At 38.4% G+C, this 20,774-nt stretch overlaps 1 protein-coding gene across 1 annotated transcript; it reads right to left on the bottom strand.

Moving 5' to 3' along the window:
• Nucleotides 1-2,870: 2,870 nt before the first annotated feature.
• LOC145158803 (PKS-NRPS hybrid synthetase cheA-like) lies at nt 2,871-14,644 on the bottom strand. The gene is made up of 5 exons (XM_079077646.1): nt 14,610-14,644; nt 4,742-4,781; nt 3,608-4,652; nt 3,083-3,523; nt 2,871-3,004 (listed from the first exon to the last, which is right to left on the bottom strand). Exons 1-5 carry the CDS (start codon nt 14,642-14,644, stop codon nt 2,871-2,873), a joined length of 1,695 nt encoding a protein of 564 aa, XP_078933772.1.
• Between the last annotated feature and the right edge of the window lie 6,130 nt (nt 14,645-20,774).

Here is a 20,774-nt window from a genome sequence, read left to right as displayed (position 1 = left end):
CATCAGTAGTAGAGGCAAGAACCACGAGGAGGTCGGATGTGGAAGGGATGTAAGACATCTATACGAGATGGTGTTCTATGGATGCAATAAGAGATATGATGGCAGGGTTAGGGCAAAGAAGGAAAATGTGTTTTTTCGTTTTCAAATGTCGCTATATGTTGACCAAATAAGAGCATTATTTCAGATTGCAAAAATAGGAAGTAAACAAACCCTCGGAAGTGGGCAGATTCAAAGATGCATGTTATGAAGAGGTAACCAAACATGGCCTAAAAAAATTGGTTAGTTGTTAGTTTATTAGTTAATATATTTAATCTAATGACTTTTAATATGAATGACCATCCAAGTTATATACATATCATTGTTTAGCCTACCTAAATTTAAATCGTGTTAATTAAGTCATTGAACTCCTTAAATTGTTACCATGTATTCATTGGGATACATGTATTCATTGGGATACGCTGTAACATGATGTTCAAGATGTTACCGTCCTACGAGGCATGCCATGCACGTACGCATTTTCCGGTCACCTTCATCCACATGGCATTGACATGCATCCATGTGGAATTTAAAAAATATAATAATTATTATAATTTCTTTTATATATATATATATATATATATATATATATATATATATATATATATATATATATATAAAGGAAAAATACAGTTGGTGTGTTTAGGAGTTTGGCGACAGGACTTTCTGAAAGTGACGATTTGACTCACGGGTTAATTTCTTGCTTTAGGATGACTGTGAAAATTGAAGCCACTTCCTTCACCGACTTTGTTACCCAATAACAATAGGATCAGTGTCCATACACGCATTCAAGACCGCTTTTTCATTGATTTCTATATGATCCACCGCCTGCAACTCAAACTCATTCCCCATCTTCAACTTTTCGTTTTACTTATCCTTCTAATATCTTTAAAGACGATTGTTTCTCTCAAATTTATCTCCGAAATCGGTGACGACGTCAGCCTGGCCAAGGAGAGATGCCAAAAAAAGTAGAGGGACGTTGAAGGATGTGGGGCATCATTTACCCCTGCCTCCTCAAGCTTTCTAGATTCCACCACGTTCACCACTAACATATATTCTTAGATTCCTATCAATTGACCACACCTACAATCGTCGGTTTTCGTCGGGCTATTCCACCTCATGTCGTCATCGGTGGTTCTGTTATCGACCATTTCGTCTGTCGTTACCAGGTCGTCCAAGGTATGAGAATTGAAATTGTTCAACTTTTAATTCGATGTTATTTAATGTTTGGGTGTTGATGTACACTCTAGTCTAATACACTTTAATCTGGCCTATAAGTTATTATAAGTTATTATGTTACCTAATCATTTGACTAACTTTTACTATTTATTAACTTATTATAATATAATCATTTTATTAATTTTATTTTTCAATTATTAATTATTTCTTACAATTAATAATTTATGTTAATCTTATTAATATTTAAATAATAGTTTATAAATAAATAGTAACAAATATGTCTTTTTTTTCTATCTACGTCATATTTTTTTAGAGTAAAATTTTTTAGTCTTTAACTTATTATTGAGATATACATATGTTAATACAACTATTTTTTTTTAAATTGGACCATTTATTCATACTATTTATTTTGAAAATTACATTATTATTGTTAACATTATTATTTAATCATATATTATTATTAATTTTCAACCTTATATTTTTATAAGATAAATAAGACAACAACGATATAAATTTCAAGAAAAATATATTTTAAACAAATCCTCACCAATCTTTTTCTTTTAAATTTCAAATATTACATAGCAAAAATTTAAGACAAAAACAAGCAACAACTAATCATTTATAGTCATAAAAGATCTTTCAGTAGGTTTCAGATGCTTATAAAATTCTAGCCGCGACTTATACATAGTTTGCCATTCGGATGCTGACGGGGCTTTGTGGCGGATCCACAATGACGCAATGGGAGGCATTGGGTATTCTCCTTCCAATTGTACCATCACATAATGATTGGTGTACACAAGTGCAAATGTAAGGACTCGATGATTTTGAAACTCTCTAGGACCTCTCCATAGAGGAAAAAAAGTTACGGGGCCTTTAGTGGTCAAAAATTGAACGATCACACCAAACCTGTTGGCTATCAAGATGCCTGTCTCAGGCATAAGCATCCAATGTTTTGTTGGTGCCGACTTAGTCTTCGTAAAGAAAGACAATGAAGTAACTACTTCATCGCATCCAAGGAAAACTCTTGCATAATCGTCATATGAACTCAATAACTCGTCTAACAATTGTTGACGGATGTAAAGCCACTGATCTTCACCATATCCAAGACAAACGGCTACTGATCGAAAACCACAATTTCCATCACCCAATACATTTTGTATATGTGTGATGTATGGATGAAATATAGATGGAATTTCATCCAACAATGAATTATGTCCCAATGGTGGTTCCTCGTTCAAGTCAATCTTGTATGCACATTAGTCTATCGGATCCTCGTTCAAGTCTGCCTGGTATGAACATTGCCCTATTGGTTCTTCGTTTAAGTCTATGTTGTATGAACATTGACCTATTGGTTCCTCGTTTAAGTTTATGTTGAATGAACATTGGCCTATTGGTTCCTCGTACGAACCCATGAAGAATGAACTATGTCTTGCCGGATCATCTTTCAAGTCCATGAATGATGAACTATACCGTGGTGGCTCCTGATTTAAGTCTGAACAACTGTATCTGTGAGGAGCTTGACTTTGATGTTGGACACGCTTTACTTTTGGGCGTCCAATGTTATTTTTCTTAACCGAAGGTTCATTGATCAAATTTGTTGATGGATCAGTTATCTCCTCCATTCTCCTTAAATAATTGTATTTGATATGATCTGGTTAATTGTTGTATATCTCTTTAAACCTTTGCATATGATGATCAACATTAAGATCACCATATTCCACAGATATAGAAGGCGTCAAATCAAGCTTTCTCCAAAAAGCATCAACCGAATCTAATGGAATAGGTGAACCTATAGTCAAACAGATAAAATATCATAAAGTGGTTATAAGTATAAAAATGTCAATTTAATCCAATAGATTAAACATACCTGTACCGACATACATCACAAGTTCGTAAGCACATGGTAATCCAAAACATGTCCGCAATTGACATCCACAATTCTCAAGAGTTGGTACAAATCTTTTTGACCGATGAAGCTCTTCCAAGATTTTATCCATAGCATGCACTGAAACACGTTTTCGCAGTACTTCGAATATCTGATCCTTAAACCTTGGCATATAAGTGATTATGCAGCGTGTGAAAGTTTCTTTGATAGCGATTTCTTGTGATTGTACAACTTTTTCAATAACACGTATGAATTTGTCCAAATCACATTTCGCAGATTCTAGGTGTTTTTTCAGCTTGGCGTGTTGGCTCTCGACTCTGTTTGTTGTTGAATTTCCAAAATTGACATGTTTGTCAGTCCACAACGATACAAATCTTTCAGCATACTTCCCCAACCAAACAGTATAAAGATAATCAAAAACATCTAAAAGGTGAAAAAAAATTAGTTTGAATGAATTAATAATAATTGTTAAACAAATTAAGACTTCAACAAATATAAGAATAATACCTGCATGTTCGAACAATAATGTTTGAAGGTCTGCATAATTTTGCATATATGCATTTAGTGTTGGAGATTCGACTAACTTCGTCCACTTTAGATGAAAAGAATTCCAAGTCTTTTGTGGTTTGATTCGTTGTCTGCAATGCTTTGTTATATCATTGAATATATGCCACCTACAAAGTAAATGATTACTTTGTGGAAAGACATCTCTGCATGCTTTCATCAATGCCAAATCTCTATCAGTGACGATAACACGAGGACAAAAAGAATCGTTAATCATCAATTTCAAACAAGTCAATGCCCATATATAGTTGCTCGTTTTTTCATTATGCATGAATGCAAAGGCTATGGAAAACGTCTTGTTTGTAGAAGTGACACCAACAATTTCTAGAAAAGGAAGATTATACTTGTTTGTTTTATATGTAGCATCCATCAACAACACATATGGAAATGCTTGCCACATCTTTAATGATGTTGGATGAATAAAAAATAGATCTTCTAACTCGTTAGTAATCGTGTTTGCACGATACTGTAAGTTGTACCCTTTAGTTTGCAAAATGTGCATAACATTCTGCATCGGGGTTCTACCTTCTCGCCGAGATCTCCCCAACTTCTGGACAAAATTATATATAGTTCTCAATGAAGACACATTATTTTGATTTTGCGCTTTTAGTGTTAGCAAAATATTTCGCGGTTTCACATCCAACTCTGTCAAATCTTGCACCAAACGAGCTTCTTTATCCGACAAACGCATTGCAAAAGGATGACCCTCCATGTACATTGATGGTTCGTGATTGTGTTCGTCACGTACGACCCTTAACTTCCAACCATCGTGTGCTTTCAAATAATTTCCTATCAATTTGAATGGACAATTAATTTTTTTTGTTTGCGCATCTTTATTCCTGGCTATACCACCACGATCACAACCAAGTACTATTTTAGAAATGAAGTCCTTAGTTATTGCCTTTGATCGTTTAGTGACGATAACGTAACCTTGTGAACGTGCCACATTTTGCACCCACATCATTAAATCCCCACGAGATCTAAAGACCTAACAATTGAAAAAAAAACCATGTTAAAAAAACCAATAAAATACATTAATTAATCACACATAAGTAAATAATAAGATTAGAGATATACTTGGTCCGTTGAAAATTCCGAAATATTTTCCATTTTTTTCCTGCAAAAATAAAAAAACAAAATAAAAATATTAATTAATAACCTAAATTTTATTTAAAAATATATATTATTTTATAAGTTTGTGTTAAGTAAATGTAAAGTGATCATGAGAACTTCAAATAGCATAAACAAAACAATTATTTTATAGCACCACCTGATTTTCGTTAATTAAGTTTTAGAAAATGGACACCTTGGTTCATGTTGCCACTGGGCCCATCCTTAGAAGGCTTAAAGAATTGCCTAATATACTTATAAAAAAAACCCTAGTTTTCCCTAAATCAGTTTCCACACCATCTAACATAACGTATCCCTCTTCCATATCTATCTGGCCGGATTGTAGACATCATCGGCCACCATGTTGCCGCCACAAAATATGGCACGTTCCTGTCTCTATCTCGACGGAGCACTGCAGCAACCAACTCGCCGTCTCGCCGGATTTTTGATCTTGTTGGCCACCATGTCGCCGCCGCAAAATGTGGCCCGTTCTCTCTCTCTCTCTCTCTCTCTATATATATATATATATATATATATATATATATATATATATATATATATCTCTCTCTCTCTCTCTACGGAGCACTGCCGCCAGCATGCCGGTTTTTTCCGTCGGAGAACTGCCACCACCAACTTACCTCCGTTTTTTTCCGTCGGAGAACTGCCACCACCAACTCGGATGGCAGCCTCTGGCGAACGACCCCGACGAACAACATATAAATGAAGACACGAAGTTGGAAATAAAGAACTTACCGTTTTTCGGCTAACAACGACTCCGTCGACTATTTTCCGGCGAACATGTTTTCTTTTCCGGCAGCTTGTATTAAGTTTATTGATTTTGTATTAAGTTTACTGTATTAAACTTCTATTAAGTTTACTGATTAAGTAAACAAACTTATAGTCAATGTAAATTTAATTAGTTACTGTTTTTTGTGTTTTAACTTTGGAAAATAAAAAATTAAGCATGGGAAAGTGGGTAATTTTCTTGGAAATAGTTCTGGAATATAGTCAAAAAGCCAACAAAAATTAGTCAACATTCCACTAAAAAGGAAGTCAAAATAGCCTAAATAGACTGGAGTGTTTAGAGAGTGGAGTGTAAAAATAATAAGCCTTACGCCTTGTTCCCGAGTTTTTTTCGCAGATTCATTAAAGGAAAGGGAAGGAAAATTTTGACAGAAAGAAAGGGAGGTGAAGGAAAATATTCATTATTCCGTGTTCCCGAGTTCGAAGGAAATGAAAGGAAAATTTTAAGTTTTGTGTTCCCGAGTTAGGAGGAAAAAGAAAATAAAACTTGAAATTTTCCTTCTCCTCACTTTCTTCCCAAATCCGCCCAATTTGGGAGGAAAATTTGGAAGGAAAATATGGCTCCAAAATCTTTCCCCTCCCCTCACTTTCCTTCCATTAATGAAACTCGGGAACACGGTTTTCCTTCGCCACCCCTCACTTTCCCTCCGTATCCTCCTATTTCTCTCCTTAAGTAGAACTCGGGAACAAGGCGTTAATGTTTTTATTGTTTATATTTTCTCTAATCATTTCCTCTATATCTATAATGATGTTGGTGTGACAGATGGTGTTCCGTATAGAGATAAACGATATTTAGAGAGAGGAAGTCTTAGATTTAGAGAGAGAAAGTAAGAGTGAGGGTTTTTCATAAAAGCAACATCATTTGTTCGTTTAATCTCTCTACAGCGTTAAAATATAAGCAAGATAATAGATACAGAAGCATAGATCGATTTAATCTTATTTTTCGAGCACATGGTTTAGTGTCATAGAGGGTCAAGCGGTTTGACGTTCGTTCTTCGATCATCTAATTTCTTTTTATTAACAAAGTTCATATTTAAACTTGAGGAGTAGTTTTCAATCCTATTACACGATTTCTGTTCTACACTATTTTTGAAGGTATTTTTGTCTTTGGTTTCTGTGTATTCGATTGTAAGCACAATGATACATAATTAGCCATATCGTTTCATACGTCTTCAAATGGTGGATCTCTTCAAATGGTGGATCCCCCAAAAATTTAGCTTCTGTATCTTTCTTAGAAGTTGTTTTAAAGGGAATATGTTGTTAAGTATCTTTATTTAGATTCAGAAGTGATGAATAGTTGTATTTCACCTGTCATAATAACAATAATACTATATTATGCACGATCCTGACACATACAGGAAAAATGCAAACATGAATAGCTTTGTCAAATGCCATATGGACTCCCTTAAAGAACTAAATTATAATTGTATATACTTTATCATGTAGTTATGCTTAAATTAGGTTATTTAAGAATAGTTTTGTAAAGGTTTCATATTCTACAACAACATTTCCCACTACACTTCAGACTGTAATAATTTTGAATTAAATGCAAGATCTATAATAAATTTAGTAATAAAATCATACTATCTAAAGTGTAATGGGAAATGCTATTGTAGATAGAAATTAGATCACTTTCAATGGATCCGAGGACATGTAAGATAGATGCGCCTTCAAGCAACAGGTAAGGCTATATATTTGCTAGATTATATTATCGATAAAGGATGTAACCACAATGCTTACAGTTATCTTATCCATTCTATGTACAGGCTATTGGTTTGGATTATTTTTCTGAAAGCATAGTTGTAGCTTCTATTGTTGCCATTAGGTGACTTCCTATCTATTCTCTCCACACTTATATAATTACAATAATTTCCTTTTAGGGTGAAAGATGTTGACTAACCAAAACATGTAGATAGGTGTTGAAATATGGGATTGGTGCATTGGCCATTTTTTCATAGCTAAATTTCTTGAAAAGCTCATAAATGGAGACAGAAACACAAAAATTATCACATTAACCACAATCACCGAAACATCCCAAAAATATAGACCAAAATTTTTGTTTTAATTCAGTAATAAAAACCATCAATATCATCAATCACATAAAAATCATAATCAAGTATCTCAAAAGATCATCATATCTGTCAATGTATCAAAACCATGTATCATAAATCATAGTAAATCCTCCCAGGCTAAAAACAGTGGTGTGTGTCATGCAGTCATCCCGAGCTCTTCCCCTTACTAGCAGAAGTACCTGAAACCAAAACTGAAAACTGTAAGCACGAAGCTTAGTGAGTCTCCCCAACTACCACATACCATACACATAACACATAAACATATTTTGGGCCCCGCCCCTGCTACATCGATTCAAGCTCGGCATCGGGCCCCGCCCGGCATAGAACCCTATTCGGCATCGGGCCCCGCCCGGCATCGAGCAAATATCGGAATACATAAGAGCATAATCAGTAATACACATAAAAACCTAAGCACATAATATGACCAATTAAACATTCCTCGGGCCCCACCCGGCATCGGACCGTAATCCGGTAACATACTAACATTCCTCGGGACCGCCCCGACATCGAACCGAAGTCTAGAAACATACAATACAAACACATGCAAGAATCACAAAGACATCAAGCATACAAGCATTCCTCGGGACCGCCCCGGCATCGGATCGAAATCCGAAAAAGCATATAAACCTACTTCGGGCCCCGCCCGACATCGGACCATAGTCCGGAACTACTACTAGCTAAACGGGTCCGCCTTGGTGCCTTAGACTCATTCCTACTGGAGGAAACTCACCTCGAATGCTAGCTGTGAAATCTCGTGTGAGGAATCTCTGACGGCTGCTCCAACGACTCCCCAGCTATCAATTTCACAATAACGCTTAATCAAAAATCTGATAATTCTTCTTAGGGTAAAATGACCAGTTTACCCCTGGTCAAGGTCAAAGTCAAAGTCAAGGTCAACTCCCAGTCAACCCAACTCGTCGAGTTACCTCCTAACTCGGCGAGTTCCTGTACGACTCATACTCGTGGTCAGCCAAGTCAACTCGTCGATTCCCTTCACAGACTCGTCGAGTTCTACCTGGCATACAATCGGGACAACCCGACTTCAACTTGTCGAGTCCCTTACTAGACTCGCCGAGTTCTCTTATCTGTTTGGGCTATCTTAATGGATTAAGCCCCTACACTTCAGATCCAAGCTTTATACTTCACATAAACCTTGAAAATGTCCTTTTAAGGATAAAGTTTCTGACTTTACCCATTAATACCTCTTCTTAAAGAGTTTAGCTCAAACCCTAATTCCTTGGGACCTAGAACTTGGTCCTTAAACCACCCATACACCAAACTAAATCTTACAACCTCAGATCTAAACCCCTAACACTACTTGGACACGTAAAGCTCCCAGCTTTCCTTCCAAGCATGGCCTCTTAGGGCTAAAAAGGCCATATTAATGCTTATAAGCTTGCATGGGGCTTCCATGGTCATAAAGTTTTCACCTTTATGCCATGGAACCCCTCCTAGACCCCAGATCTAAAATATAAGTCACTTGGGACGTCCAAATCCCAAGGACCAAGGTTTTTGCACCAAACCTTCATAAAATAGAAGTAAATAGATCTAAGAAATGAATGATCAAGTTAGAGACTTGATTACCAGAAAGTGATGATGATGGAAGGAAATCCCTAGATCTACTATCTTCTCCTTGAACCTTCTAGCTCCTTCTTCTTCTTCTAGCTTCAAGAACACACCAAAACACTTAAGAATGACTCACAACTCACAAGATACTCTAGGGTTTCGTGGATTAGGGTTTAGGACTTGGAGGTTGGAAATGAGGCCAAAAGGTGGGAATTAAGATGCTTAAATAGGGTGCAAAACCCCGAAATTAGGGTTTCACTCTGACAGACCTACTTGCCGAGTCGAGGGCTCTTGACTCGTCGAGTAGATGGCTGAAATCCTGCGTTCTACTCGACGAGTCTGGGGCTTCCAACTCGTCGAGTAGCTCTATAAAAAGATATAATTTGTAAATAAATGTGTACCAGAAATCGGACATTACAATCACCTTTCACAGGTGGACAACTTGGAAAGCTTTTTGTTGGTGATCCAAAAGAATGGAATATGTATGCTGACCATATAAGTTGATCAGGGGCGGATGACTTGGCTCCATCCTACCCACATACCTCATCTCATGCTTTGTTCAGGGGTAACTAACTTGCTGTGGTAATTACCTTGCTATTAATTGATCACTTACTGAATTTATACCTTTTTACTTTGGAAGGAATTTTAAGAATTAATTTATTCATTAGTTTACACTTTTTAGTTTTGTATCTAATAACTCTACGCTCTTTCTTCCCCTTATTGCCTTATAAGTTGTTGAACAAAGCCCGATTTTGTCGTTTTAATTCCATTTTTTACCAAAGTCATGATTGTTTTATAATGAGAGAAGGTACTGGTCAAAGAAAGTTAACAAAACTCATATTTGGGGCATTATTGGTGAAGAAAGGTAATATTTCGCTTATTTTCACATATCTTACATGGATTAACCTTTTGTTTTGGTTATTAAAAACTACACTTTAATTTTATGGATACTTCATCATCAGGTCAAGCATGTCCAAATGTTAAGATTAATGTTGCTAACGGAAGACATAAGAGAATGATACTCTTAGCCTCTTACTATTCTCCGGGTAGTTATTTCTATCATTATTTTGAAAAAAAATTATTTATTTATTTTATTTATGCATCATATTATGAAGAAAAATACAATCAAATGTATAAATGGCATTATAATCCTCTTACATGCAAGAAGTAGTAGTTTGTGGTTGCTTGAAGTAAAAAATCAACTGTACTTGATTACATATAATAATGAGCTAAAAAAACATGGTAATCAAGAGTAATTTACATTTTTTGTTCCTGAGTTTAACCAAATTTTTTGGGTTTGGTCTCACAAAGATTTGAATTGCAATTATGATCCTTATTTGAGGATTTTGTATCGTTTTTGGCCCGTCTTTCATTTGTTTGGTTGTGTAAAATTAATTTCTTTTTAAAAAAATTGTCACACCCCGGCCGAGGCGGCGGAACATGTCGGGTTGTGCGACTTAGTTCATGGATCACAAGCAAATTGAATATACATCACAAGTTACAACAATAACAACACAATAGTTATATTCCACTTTAAGGTTTGAGTACATGGTTCATACAAATAATAATAACAATTTCATGAATTTGCCTTAACAAATAGGCCGATATAACAAAAACTAGAGAAGATTAGATTGCCCGAAATCCATGACTATCTCGTATGCTAAAAGTTGGTTTAGTGATCTCCTGAGAATACATATAGTTTGAGAGTCAACACAAAGGTTGGTGAGAGGTATAGGTTTTCTGCTAACCGCAATAATAATACTTTTAAAAAGTCTGAAAAGTATTTCTTTTGTAGTTAATACCATGTTTGAAAATGTTTGATAAAAAGAGAAACTGAATATGTGGTTTCTAGATAAATAATATAGTTAATGCTTATAGTGATTCCTATAACTGAGCTATGTGACTAGATATAACCCCTTACGACGCTTCATTAGACTTCGTGGATAAAGACTAAAGATAATTATCACCCGCTTCAATTGATCCGTCAAGGTTGTAGCTAGCAACCGAAGGTGGGGGGGTCAACCCGTATAGATCTATACATGCGTATCTCGCTCTGAGGATTAACGATTATAACTGAGAAATAATACTAAGTGGTTAAACTTAGGTAATGAATAGTGTCTCACTATAAAGGTCATTAACTAAAATATATGATAAAGTTTCACTATAAAAGCCGAGTAAGTTCGATATATTCGTAAAAATGTATATTACTCGCTTAAATGGGTAGTATGTTACACAAGTGCATGCATAAAATTTCAATATATATATATATATATATATATATATATATATATATATATATATATATTATAAATTATACATATATATTCTACATATGTATAAATACATGCAAGATATAGGTTTAATAATACAATATTGATAAAGGTTTGTGACACTTGTATGACATGCATTATCACATGAAAATAATAACATTATGATATGTTATATTTTCTAGTTTGCAACATATTTAAGCCACTATAATATATGTTTGTCATGATAAAATAATTTATGATATAATACTTTGATAAAATATTGTTTATACTAGATATAAATTTTTGTATGCACTTTTCATAATCGATATATGTGTTTCACAAGTATTTTCCCCCGAAAATAATAAAACATTAAAAAGGGGTCGTAAGCACTAACTTTTGTAGCGTGATTTCGAGTTAACGAAGTGTAGGATTTGAACCGGGAAGCACCGCGAGAACACGAACTAGCAACGTTGGGGCTGTTTTGTAAAAAAAATATATATCAAATGAGAGACTAATCTTGATTTAAATACATCAAGTTTGGGAATTTGGACCAATTTTGTTAACATTTTCAAGGGAGGGGCTGAAATAATTATTTTGAAATCAAATTTTGATAATTTCACATTGCTCCTACTGTTTACGTCGAGAAGGCAAGTCGGAAAGGCAAGGGACTGCATTGCAACTTAATTCCAATAAGGGTTGTTTTAATTAGTTTGGAACAATTGAGGGGTTATTTTTAAATAAAAAGAAATGATGTTTGAACAGTGCTTTCTCTCTTCTCCTGCTTCATTCACAGTTCGTAAAAAAAAAAAAGAGGGAACGAAACCATCAACGATGGTCTCTCGGTTGTTGGTTGGTTACGAAGCATGGAAACAATGACAAAAAAAAATTATGGTAGTGATTGAAGCTTACAGTAGAAATAGGTGGTGATGATAGTGATTCAATGGTGGTTACGAGAGTGTCTTCACCACGGCAGCAGACGGCGGTGCTCGCTCTGACGGCTTCTGATGCTTATGCTTGCTTTTCAATTGGCGAGAACGAATAAGGAGGGAACAGTGGGCGGTGACAGGTGTCTGAGTGGTGGAAGAGTACAGAAATAGCAGTGGTGGGTGTTGGGTGGTTTTTCGACGGCAGTGGGTGGTTGGGTGGTGGTTTCTGGTGGTTAATGACGAGGGAGAGTTCAGAGGGTGTTTGGCAGCTTGCTTGACAGAAAACAGAAGGAGAGTGGTGAAATAGCAGCCCGGGCATCTAATTGTTTATCAGCGTACTATAGGATACTAGGGTAGTATGTGTTTATTGTCTTTGTGACTCTTGTTGTATGCATGTATGCATGTTTTCTATATGTATGTGGGGTGAAATAGAACCAATGGTGAAATAGACCAAGTAGAGCCTTGAGTTGTCATTTGAGATGAAATAGACTCGGGGGTGAAATAGACCCGATACAGCCTTGAGCCTACATTTGAGTTGAAATAGACTCAGGGGTGAAATAGACATTGGGGTTAAACAGACCCGGTTCAGCCTTGAGCTGACATTTATGTATGGTATGTGGTATTTCGGAGAACTCACTAAGCTTTGTGCTTATGGTTTTCAGTTTATGTTTCAAGAACTTATGGTTCAAAGGGGAAGAGCCCGGGATGATCCCATTGCACACACCATGATTTTCCACTTATTATGATTCTGATGTACTTTTGGATGATTATTGACATACTCTGATTTCCCTTGTGCATTTTATAAACATGTTTGGTTAATGGTATTATTGAAACAAACAATTAAATTTTTGGCCATGAATTTTTGGGACGTTACAAGTTGGTATCAGAGCCTTGGTTTGAGGGATTCGAGCATACTCTCGAGTGTTTCTGAACTCAAACTGTGGGTTTGGTAGATCTTTTTATAAAAAGAAGTGTTTTATTAAAGGATTTTCTGATAAAAGAAAGGGGTGTGGTGCATGCAATCGACCGAGCTCAAGTAAATTCTCCCAAAATACTCATACATGTTCTATGTTATATGTTATGAATTGAGAATTTGTGAATCACATGCTAGATTAAGGCTAAGGAACTGCTCAGGATTGCATGATAGAATGCTAGGAGAGATGCCTTTATATGCCTATTGTATGAGCTTGTAGACTTGCATGCTAGTATTGGATCAGTCGCTTGATAGGATGGCTTGGTTAGGTAATGCTTTGATTCAGATTACTCAATGCTCGAATGATGCTTGCTTTGTGCTTTTAGGAGTTCTCATTAATATCAACTAACTGGTAAGCGAGTGCATTAAGTTATATATTACTGGGATTAGATAATTTTAGAAGGATTAGTTTAATCCTATTGCGCAACTCTTGTTTGAGTCCAACCGTTGTAGTGTGAGACCTATTAGTCAAAGAATTAGCTGGTGTCAGTAATATGTAATTGCATTCGTAAGCTAGTTAGATGTTGTTCGAGGGAGTATCTTCTGCAGTTGATGGCAGAGAGTGGTGGGATGGTAGTCCTAGGAGAACCTAGGAGGTGATTTGGCGCAGTGAGCCTTGCTTTGCTAGAGATTTTCTGGATTGATAGGGAAGTAACTTGGAGGATTCAGGTGGTCTTTGAGGAAAGTACAGATAGATGTGGAAGATAGTATTGGGCCCATACTACTGGAAGCAAAGGATCGATACTCGAGTCAAGGAAAGTCACGATGAAACCAAGGAGCTTGTAGAGTGTGGGGTTCCTTGAGTATGTTCTGATGGTTTGTATGGTTTATTTCAGCATGGTCATCACTCGAGAAGGTTCTGGTGGTGGTACGGGTGCCGGTGATGGTTCTGGTGCCGGTAGTGGTTTGGGTTTTGGATTTAGGGCCGATGGATCATCAGATACGAGAGTTCATTTAGTAAGAGATTACACATAGTATTCTTGAGCATACTCATATGAGCTTTGGTGCGATCAAGGAGGGTATCATGGAGGTTCTAGATGAGCGCTTGGGCACCTTTCGTTCTAAGATTGTGGCGATGGTGGGAGCTCGCTCTTTGACTTTCCGAGAGTTTCGGGCATGTGGGGCTCCAAAATTCTCGAGGCGGTTGAGTCGATTTCTTGGGAGTATTTTGTGACGAGGTTTCGAGCAGAGTTCACACCTGTGATTGAGGTCTACCAGCTGGCAATGGAGTTTCAGGATCTTCACCAGACTACTGAGACGATGGCGGTGATCACCGCCATGTTTCGCGAGAGGGATTTTTTGGTACCATAGTATGTGGCGGACGAGGAGATGAAGAAGGCGAGATATCATGCCATATTGAGGAGCGATATAATAAAGTTTGTGAGCATATCCAGTTGCAGGATGCTAGATGACATGGTGGCCAGAGCCAGAGAGAGGGAGATTGATCTGGAGACGGAGAAGAAGAGGAACTCGGATCAGGTTCAGGGTTCTGAGAGTTCAGGAAAAAGGCCCATGGTTTTCGATTCGAGGTCAAAGGGCCAACAGGTTCGGGGCCGTTGTGGCAAGACGCACGATGGAGCTTGCAGGGTGGGTGGTTCGGGCTGCTACAAGCGGTAAGATTGGGTACTTTAGAAGGGATTGCATTATCACCAACCAGGGTTCGAGTCTGATTTGCTTTCATTGCTATATCACCATAAGAAGGGATTGCACTATCACCAACCCGCTCCAGCGACCTTGAGGATCATAGATGGTCGCCAGGGCAAGGCGGAGGCGCCTGTGGTGAGGAGCAGGGTCTTTCAGCTGACAGTCGAGGAGGCTCGTACATCACCAGATGTGGTGATGGGTATGTATCTTCTCCCTATTGCTTTATTTATTTTGTTTTTCCTACTTATATCTATGTGTTATTTTTAAGGTCGTTCCTTATGAACGATATCTCCGCTCTGGTTTTGTTTACTTCGGGGGCTACCCAATCCTTTGTATCTCATGCACTTAGCAAGAAGGTTTTTCGATGCTCCGGGGGAGCTGGATTATCAATTAGAGGTTGAGATTTCCGACGATCGTCATGTGCGAGTATCGAGGGTTCATTGGGGATGCACTTTGGAGTTGTTCAGCGAGCAGTACCCGATTGATTTGGTTCCCATTCCCATGCGCGAGAGCAAGTTTATCGTGGGGATGGGCTTGTTGAGCCCCAATAGGGCAATGATTGATTGTGAGAATCAGTTGGTGCATATCCGGACCACAAGTAAGGGAGAGTTGGTGATTCATGGAGAGGGTTCTCAACGTGGTCCGACTCTCTGTTCGGCGGCAAGGGCCATACGTTATTTTCAGCAAGGTTGTTTCGGATTTCTGGCTTATGTGATGGATACCCTGGAGGAAGGTAAGGTGACTGTGGGCGATGTGTCGATTGTTCAGGAATATCCAGACATGTTCCTGGAGGATTTACCTGGAGTGCCTCCGAAGAGGTAGGTGGAGTTTCGGATTGATTTGGTTCCAGGTGCGGCTTCAATAGCCAAAGCACTTTATCAGTTAGCACCTCCAGAGATGTAGGAATTGTCTACACAGTTGAAGGAGTTGTTAGACAAGGGATTTATTCATCCGAGTAGTTCACCATGGGGAGCGTCGATCTTTTTTGTGAAGAAAAAAGGATGGGTCGCATCGAATGTGTATCGATTACCAGGAGCCAAATAAGCTAATGGTGAAGAACCGTTATCCACTTCCGAGATTTGATGATCTATTTGACCAGCTTCAGGGAACATCTTGGTTGTCGAATATTGATTTGCGTTCAGGTTATCATTAGATGAGGGTCATAGATGAGGATACATAGAAGACGGCCTTCCGAACTCGTTACGGTCATTACGAGTTCGTGGTGATGCCTTTCGGGTTCACCAATACTCCAGCAGCATTCATGGATCTCATGAACCGCGTATGCAGGCCTATGTTGGATCGGTCTTTGATTGTGTTTATTGATGACATCTTGGTCTACTCTAAGACTCAGCAGCAACATGAAGAGAATCTGAGAGATATATTGGAGACCTTAAGGAGGTAGAAGTTGTATGCGAAGTTCTCCAAGTGTGAGTTTTGGTTGCGCGGGGTGCAATATCTGGGGCACCTTGTCAACCAGAACGGTATCCTAGTCGATCCGACTATGGTAGATGCAGTGATCAAATGGGAAGTTCCGAGGTCTCCATCAGAGATTTGGAGTTTCCTTGGGTTGGCGGGTTACTATTTGATATTCATTCAAGATTTCTCCAAGATAGTGGTTCCTTTGACCCGGTTGACGACAAAGACCGTCACTTTTCATAGGGGTTCTGAGAAGCGGGCAACTTTTGAGACTCTGAGACAGAGGTTATGTGAGGCACCGATCCTAACCCTACTTGAGGGGGTTGGGGACTTTGTGGTTTACTGTGATGTGTCACTCACGAGTTTGGGTGCAGTCTTGATGCAGTGGGGGCATGTGATTGCATACGCATCGAGGCAGCTGAAGCCTCATTAGGCAAACTACCCTACGCATGATTTGGAGTTTGGGGTTGTCGTTTTTGCCCTCAAGATTTGGCGACATTACCTCTATGGGGTCCATTATACCATTTACACGGATCACAAGAGTTTGAGGTACCTGATGGACCAGCCGAATCTAAACATGAGGCAGCATAGGTGGTTGGATGTGATGAAGGATTATGATTGTGAGATCCTCTACCAGCCGGAGAAGGCGAATGTGGTGGCTGATGCTCTCAGCCACAAGACGGCTACCGCTCCGATCAGGGGCTTGTGTCTGAGGATGACCGTGATTACTCCGCTTCTGGAGTGGATTCGGGAAGCACAGGTTGAGGCTATGAAGGAAGAACATCGGAAGAGTGAGCGTATGATGGGTCAGGTGTCTTCATTCGATTATGATAGTCGGTGTTTATTGACTCTGCATCGAAGGTTGTGGGTTCCATATTGGGGTAGTGCGTGTCAGGTTTTGATGGAGGAGGCGCACGATTCGAGGTTCTCTATTCATCCCAAAGCGAAGAAAATGTATAGAGATCTCCGGCCTGATTATTGGTGGTCCTGCATGAAGCAGGATGTAGCCTGCTATGTGGAGAGGTGCTTGCCTTGCAGGAAAGTCAATGCCAAGCACCAACGACCTCACGGAAAAATGGAGTCGTTAGGTATTCTCATTTGGAAATGGGAAGAGATCACGATGGACTTCATTACGAAGTTACCACGGACGGTGCGTGGAGTGGATTTGATATGGGTCATCGTGGATTGATTGACCAAGAGCGCACACTTTATTTCGATCCAGGAGAGTATCTCGGCTGAGAAGCTGGCCGACATCTACATTCGGGAGGTTGTGGCACGACATGGGGTGTCGGTTTTGGTGGTTTCTAATAAGGATGTTCAGTTTACTTCCAGGTCTTGGAAGAGATTTCAAGAGGAGTTGGGTACTTGTCTGCATTTCAACACGGCTTTCCACCCGCAGACTGATGGTCAGAGTGAGCAGACTATCTAGACCTTGGAGGACATGCTTCGGGCATGTGTATGGATTTTGGCGGGAGTTAGGACACGTATCTTCCCTTGGAAGAGTTTTCATATAACAACAGTTATCATGCCAACATTAATCGACATCCTTTTGAGATGCTCTATAGCAGGAAGTTTAGGACCCCGATATGTTGGGGTGAGGTCGGTCAGCGGGTTATGGGTAGTACGGAGGTGGTACTTCGTATGAATGAGTTGATTCAGCAGGTTTGTGGCCAACGTCAGACAACACAGAGTCGACAGAAGAGCTACGCAGACAGACACCGTTCAGACTTAGAATTCCAGGTTGGGGACATGGTACTCCTGAAGGTGTCACCTTGGAAAGGTGTCATCCAATTCCAGAAGGAGGGTAAGTTGGGCCCCAGATATATTATTGGTCCTTTCAAGGTATTAGCCCGGGTGGGAAGGGTTGCGTATCTTTTAGATCTTCCATAGGATCTCAGTCAGATCCATAACACTTTCTACGTCTCTCAGCTACGGAAATGTCTAGTTTATGATTCCGTAGTGGTTCCATTAGAGATCATTCAGGTGGATGATCGCCTGAATTATATAGAGAGACTAGTAGAAATCCTCGACAAAAATACGAAGACTTTGCGAAACGAGGTGGTGGACCTGGTAAAGGTGCAGTGGCAGCACCGAAAGGGTTCAGAGTGGACGTGGGATCCTGAGGATGAGATGAGGAAGCATTATCCAGAGTTATTTCCAGCAGTGGACTTCGAGGACGAAGTCTGATTCAAGTGGGGGAGAATTGTAACGATCGAGGTTCAGGTACTCTTTTGTTGGATATAGTGTCTAAGTCCATAACTTTATTTGGTATGTACTTGACCCGACCCGGCATGGTCCATTTGGGTTGCATGGCATTGCAATACTTGGATAGACTAAATGAGAGAATAAGGCACTTATGATTATTAATATATTATAAGTTCTAATATATTAATAATAGTATTATTTAATTAGTATTGATCAAGTATTAATCTAGTATTAATCTAGTGATCAAAGTGAGACTAATTAAATATATAGGGTTGATTATGACAATCATCAATTCTTTTATGGTGGATTAATGATCCATGGTTTATGGGTTTGGTTATAACCATATGGAGCTTCATGGATAGTCTATGGGAGTTACAAACCCATGGGTCATGAGAAATCAAGAGTCATGACAATTAAGGGCATTCATGTGTAAACCCTAATTGTGACAACACTATAAAAGGAACCCTATGGCTAGCAAAATGGTGACCTAGTGGACATAGTGTTACTAGAGAGGGCATAACCGATTTTGAGTGCTAGAAGTATTCTCTCAAGTTATTCCAAGTCTTGTGGTGTTGTGTGAAGCATTTGAGGCACAACATTTGGGGTGCTAGGCTCACAAAGTCTTGAAGGAATCCAAGCAACAACAAGGTATGTATTTCCACTAGTTTTTATGTTTTATGTAATCCCCATGCCATGCTAGTTACGAAATAACCTTGAAAAAGAAATTTGCATGTATATAGAGAAAACATAGATTCAAGGTTATTAGGGTTGCATGTACACTTAGGAAGTGTTAGAATGCTCAAAACCCATCAGTGGTATCAGAGCCTAGGATTGTTTTCTGTATACTTGATGCAAAACTGCTTAAAAATCGATAATTCTGCATTCTGACGACTGGACTCGCCGAGTCCATAGGGAGGACTCGCCGAGTCCATAGGGAGGACTCGCCGAGTCCATGAACAAATTCATTCTACTCGCCGAGTAGAATAATGCACTCGGCGAGTAGGAGCGTGCTGGGCAGTTTTTTCGAGTTTTGTTGCTGGAAATGGATTAAGATCATTATCCCAATCTGTTTTGGACTTGTAAAATCTGTTTTTCAAAATGATAATGATTATGTTAACCCATTTTACATGGCTTTTATCAATTTTCAAGTATTGTATATAGTTATATGATTTCTTGAAATTGCTTAACATGAATTTGTGTTCTTATGAGTTTTTAGAAGATCATAGGAATTATATGTAACCTCCATGTGTGTTTAATTCATGATCTTAATGGCTATGATGGTGTCCATAACTTGTCCTCAAGTTATGGATAACCAAAAGTCACTTCTTTTAGTTATGATTAAAGAACTAAAGAGGTTTCATAAAATGAAGAGTCTTCATTTTTATGAATCATTAAAACTCATAAGTTACAAATTGAAGAGACTTGGAATAGTTTCAATTCTTGCCCTCAAGTTTTGGAATTTGAAAAGTCTAATACTTTAATTCCAAATTAAACCTTAGATTTTTAAAAAGTTTAAAAATCAACACTTATACTATTATTATAATTTTATTATATAGATATGTATAAGAATATGTCATTCTTACCGTTAGTAGGCCTCATTCACGAAGCCGGTCTATAAGGGGGGTATAAGGTTGTTGCCTATAAAATGGTGACTTAATGGGTGTCCACTCTCACCCACCGCTTCCTTGATCGGTGGAGGGTCGTTAGCCGAACGGGTAGGATACGACTTTAAATACTCGTTAAAAGTATAATGAATTATAAAGTAACTATACATTATAAATTCCCAATCTTAGTTACTTTAGGAAAATGTGAAATTGGTGCTAGCCCATAAAATTACACTTTGTACCTTACCAAGTCGTTAGTGGAGCGTGTGTGGTTAACCGGCACACTAACATGGACTAGTAAGAGTGGCAAAGGGTAACTTGACCTTATTATAGATCGGTGGAGCGTGTGTGGTTAACCGGCACATCGATTAGGTAATATTGTTGAGGGTACCAAGTCAATTTGTATGGTTATTCACACCTTGTTTGTGATCCTCGGCATCCCAGTCACAAACTTGAGAGGGCACAATCGAGATTCAAACATGCCATTGAAAAGTTCAATGTATCTCAAAAGATCTAGGAGTTTCAAAACCAATAAAACCTC

This window comes from Lactuca virosa, chromosome 2, assembly GCF_052849685.1.
Source record: "Lactuca virosa cultivar CGN04683 chromosome 2, Lactuca_virosa_CGN04683_v6, whole genome shotgun sequence".
Lineage (NCBI taxonomy): Eukaryota > Viridiplantae > Streptophyta > Magnoliopsida > Asterales > Asteraceae > Lactuca > Lactuca virosa.
This window is presented reverse-complemented; position numbering and strand designations above follow the sequence as displayed.

Bases quoted from the DNA above. Each gene is read 5' to 3' on its own strand.
- LOC145158803 (XM_079077646.1), bottom strand. From the start codon at position 14,644: ATGGCGGTGATCACCGCCATCGTCTCAGTAGTCTG. The intron at 4,782-14,609 runs GTGAAGATCCTG...TTATTTTTGCAG, and splicing joins GCCATCGTCTCAGTAGTCTG to GAAAAAAATGGAAAATATTT. The intron at 4,653-4,741 runs GTATATCTCTAA...TTCAATTGTTAG, and splicing joins CGGAATTTTCAACGGACCAA to GTCTTTAGATCTCGTGGGGA.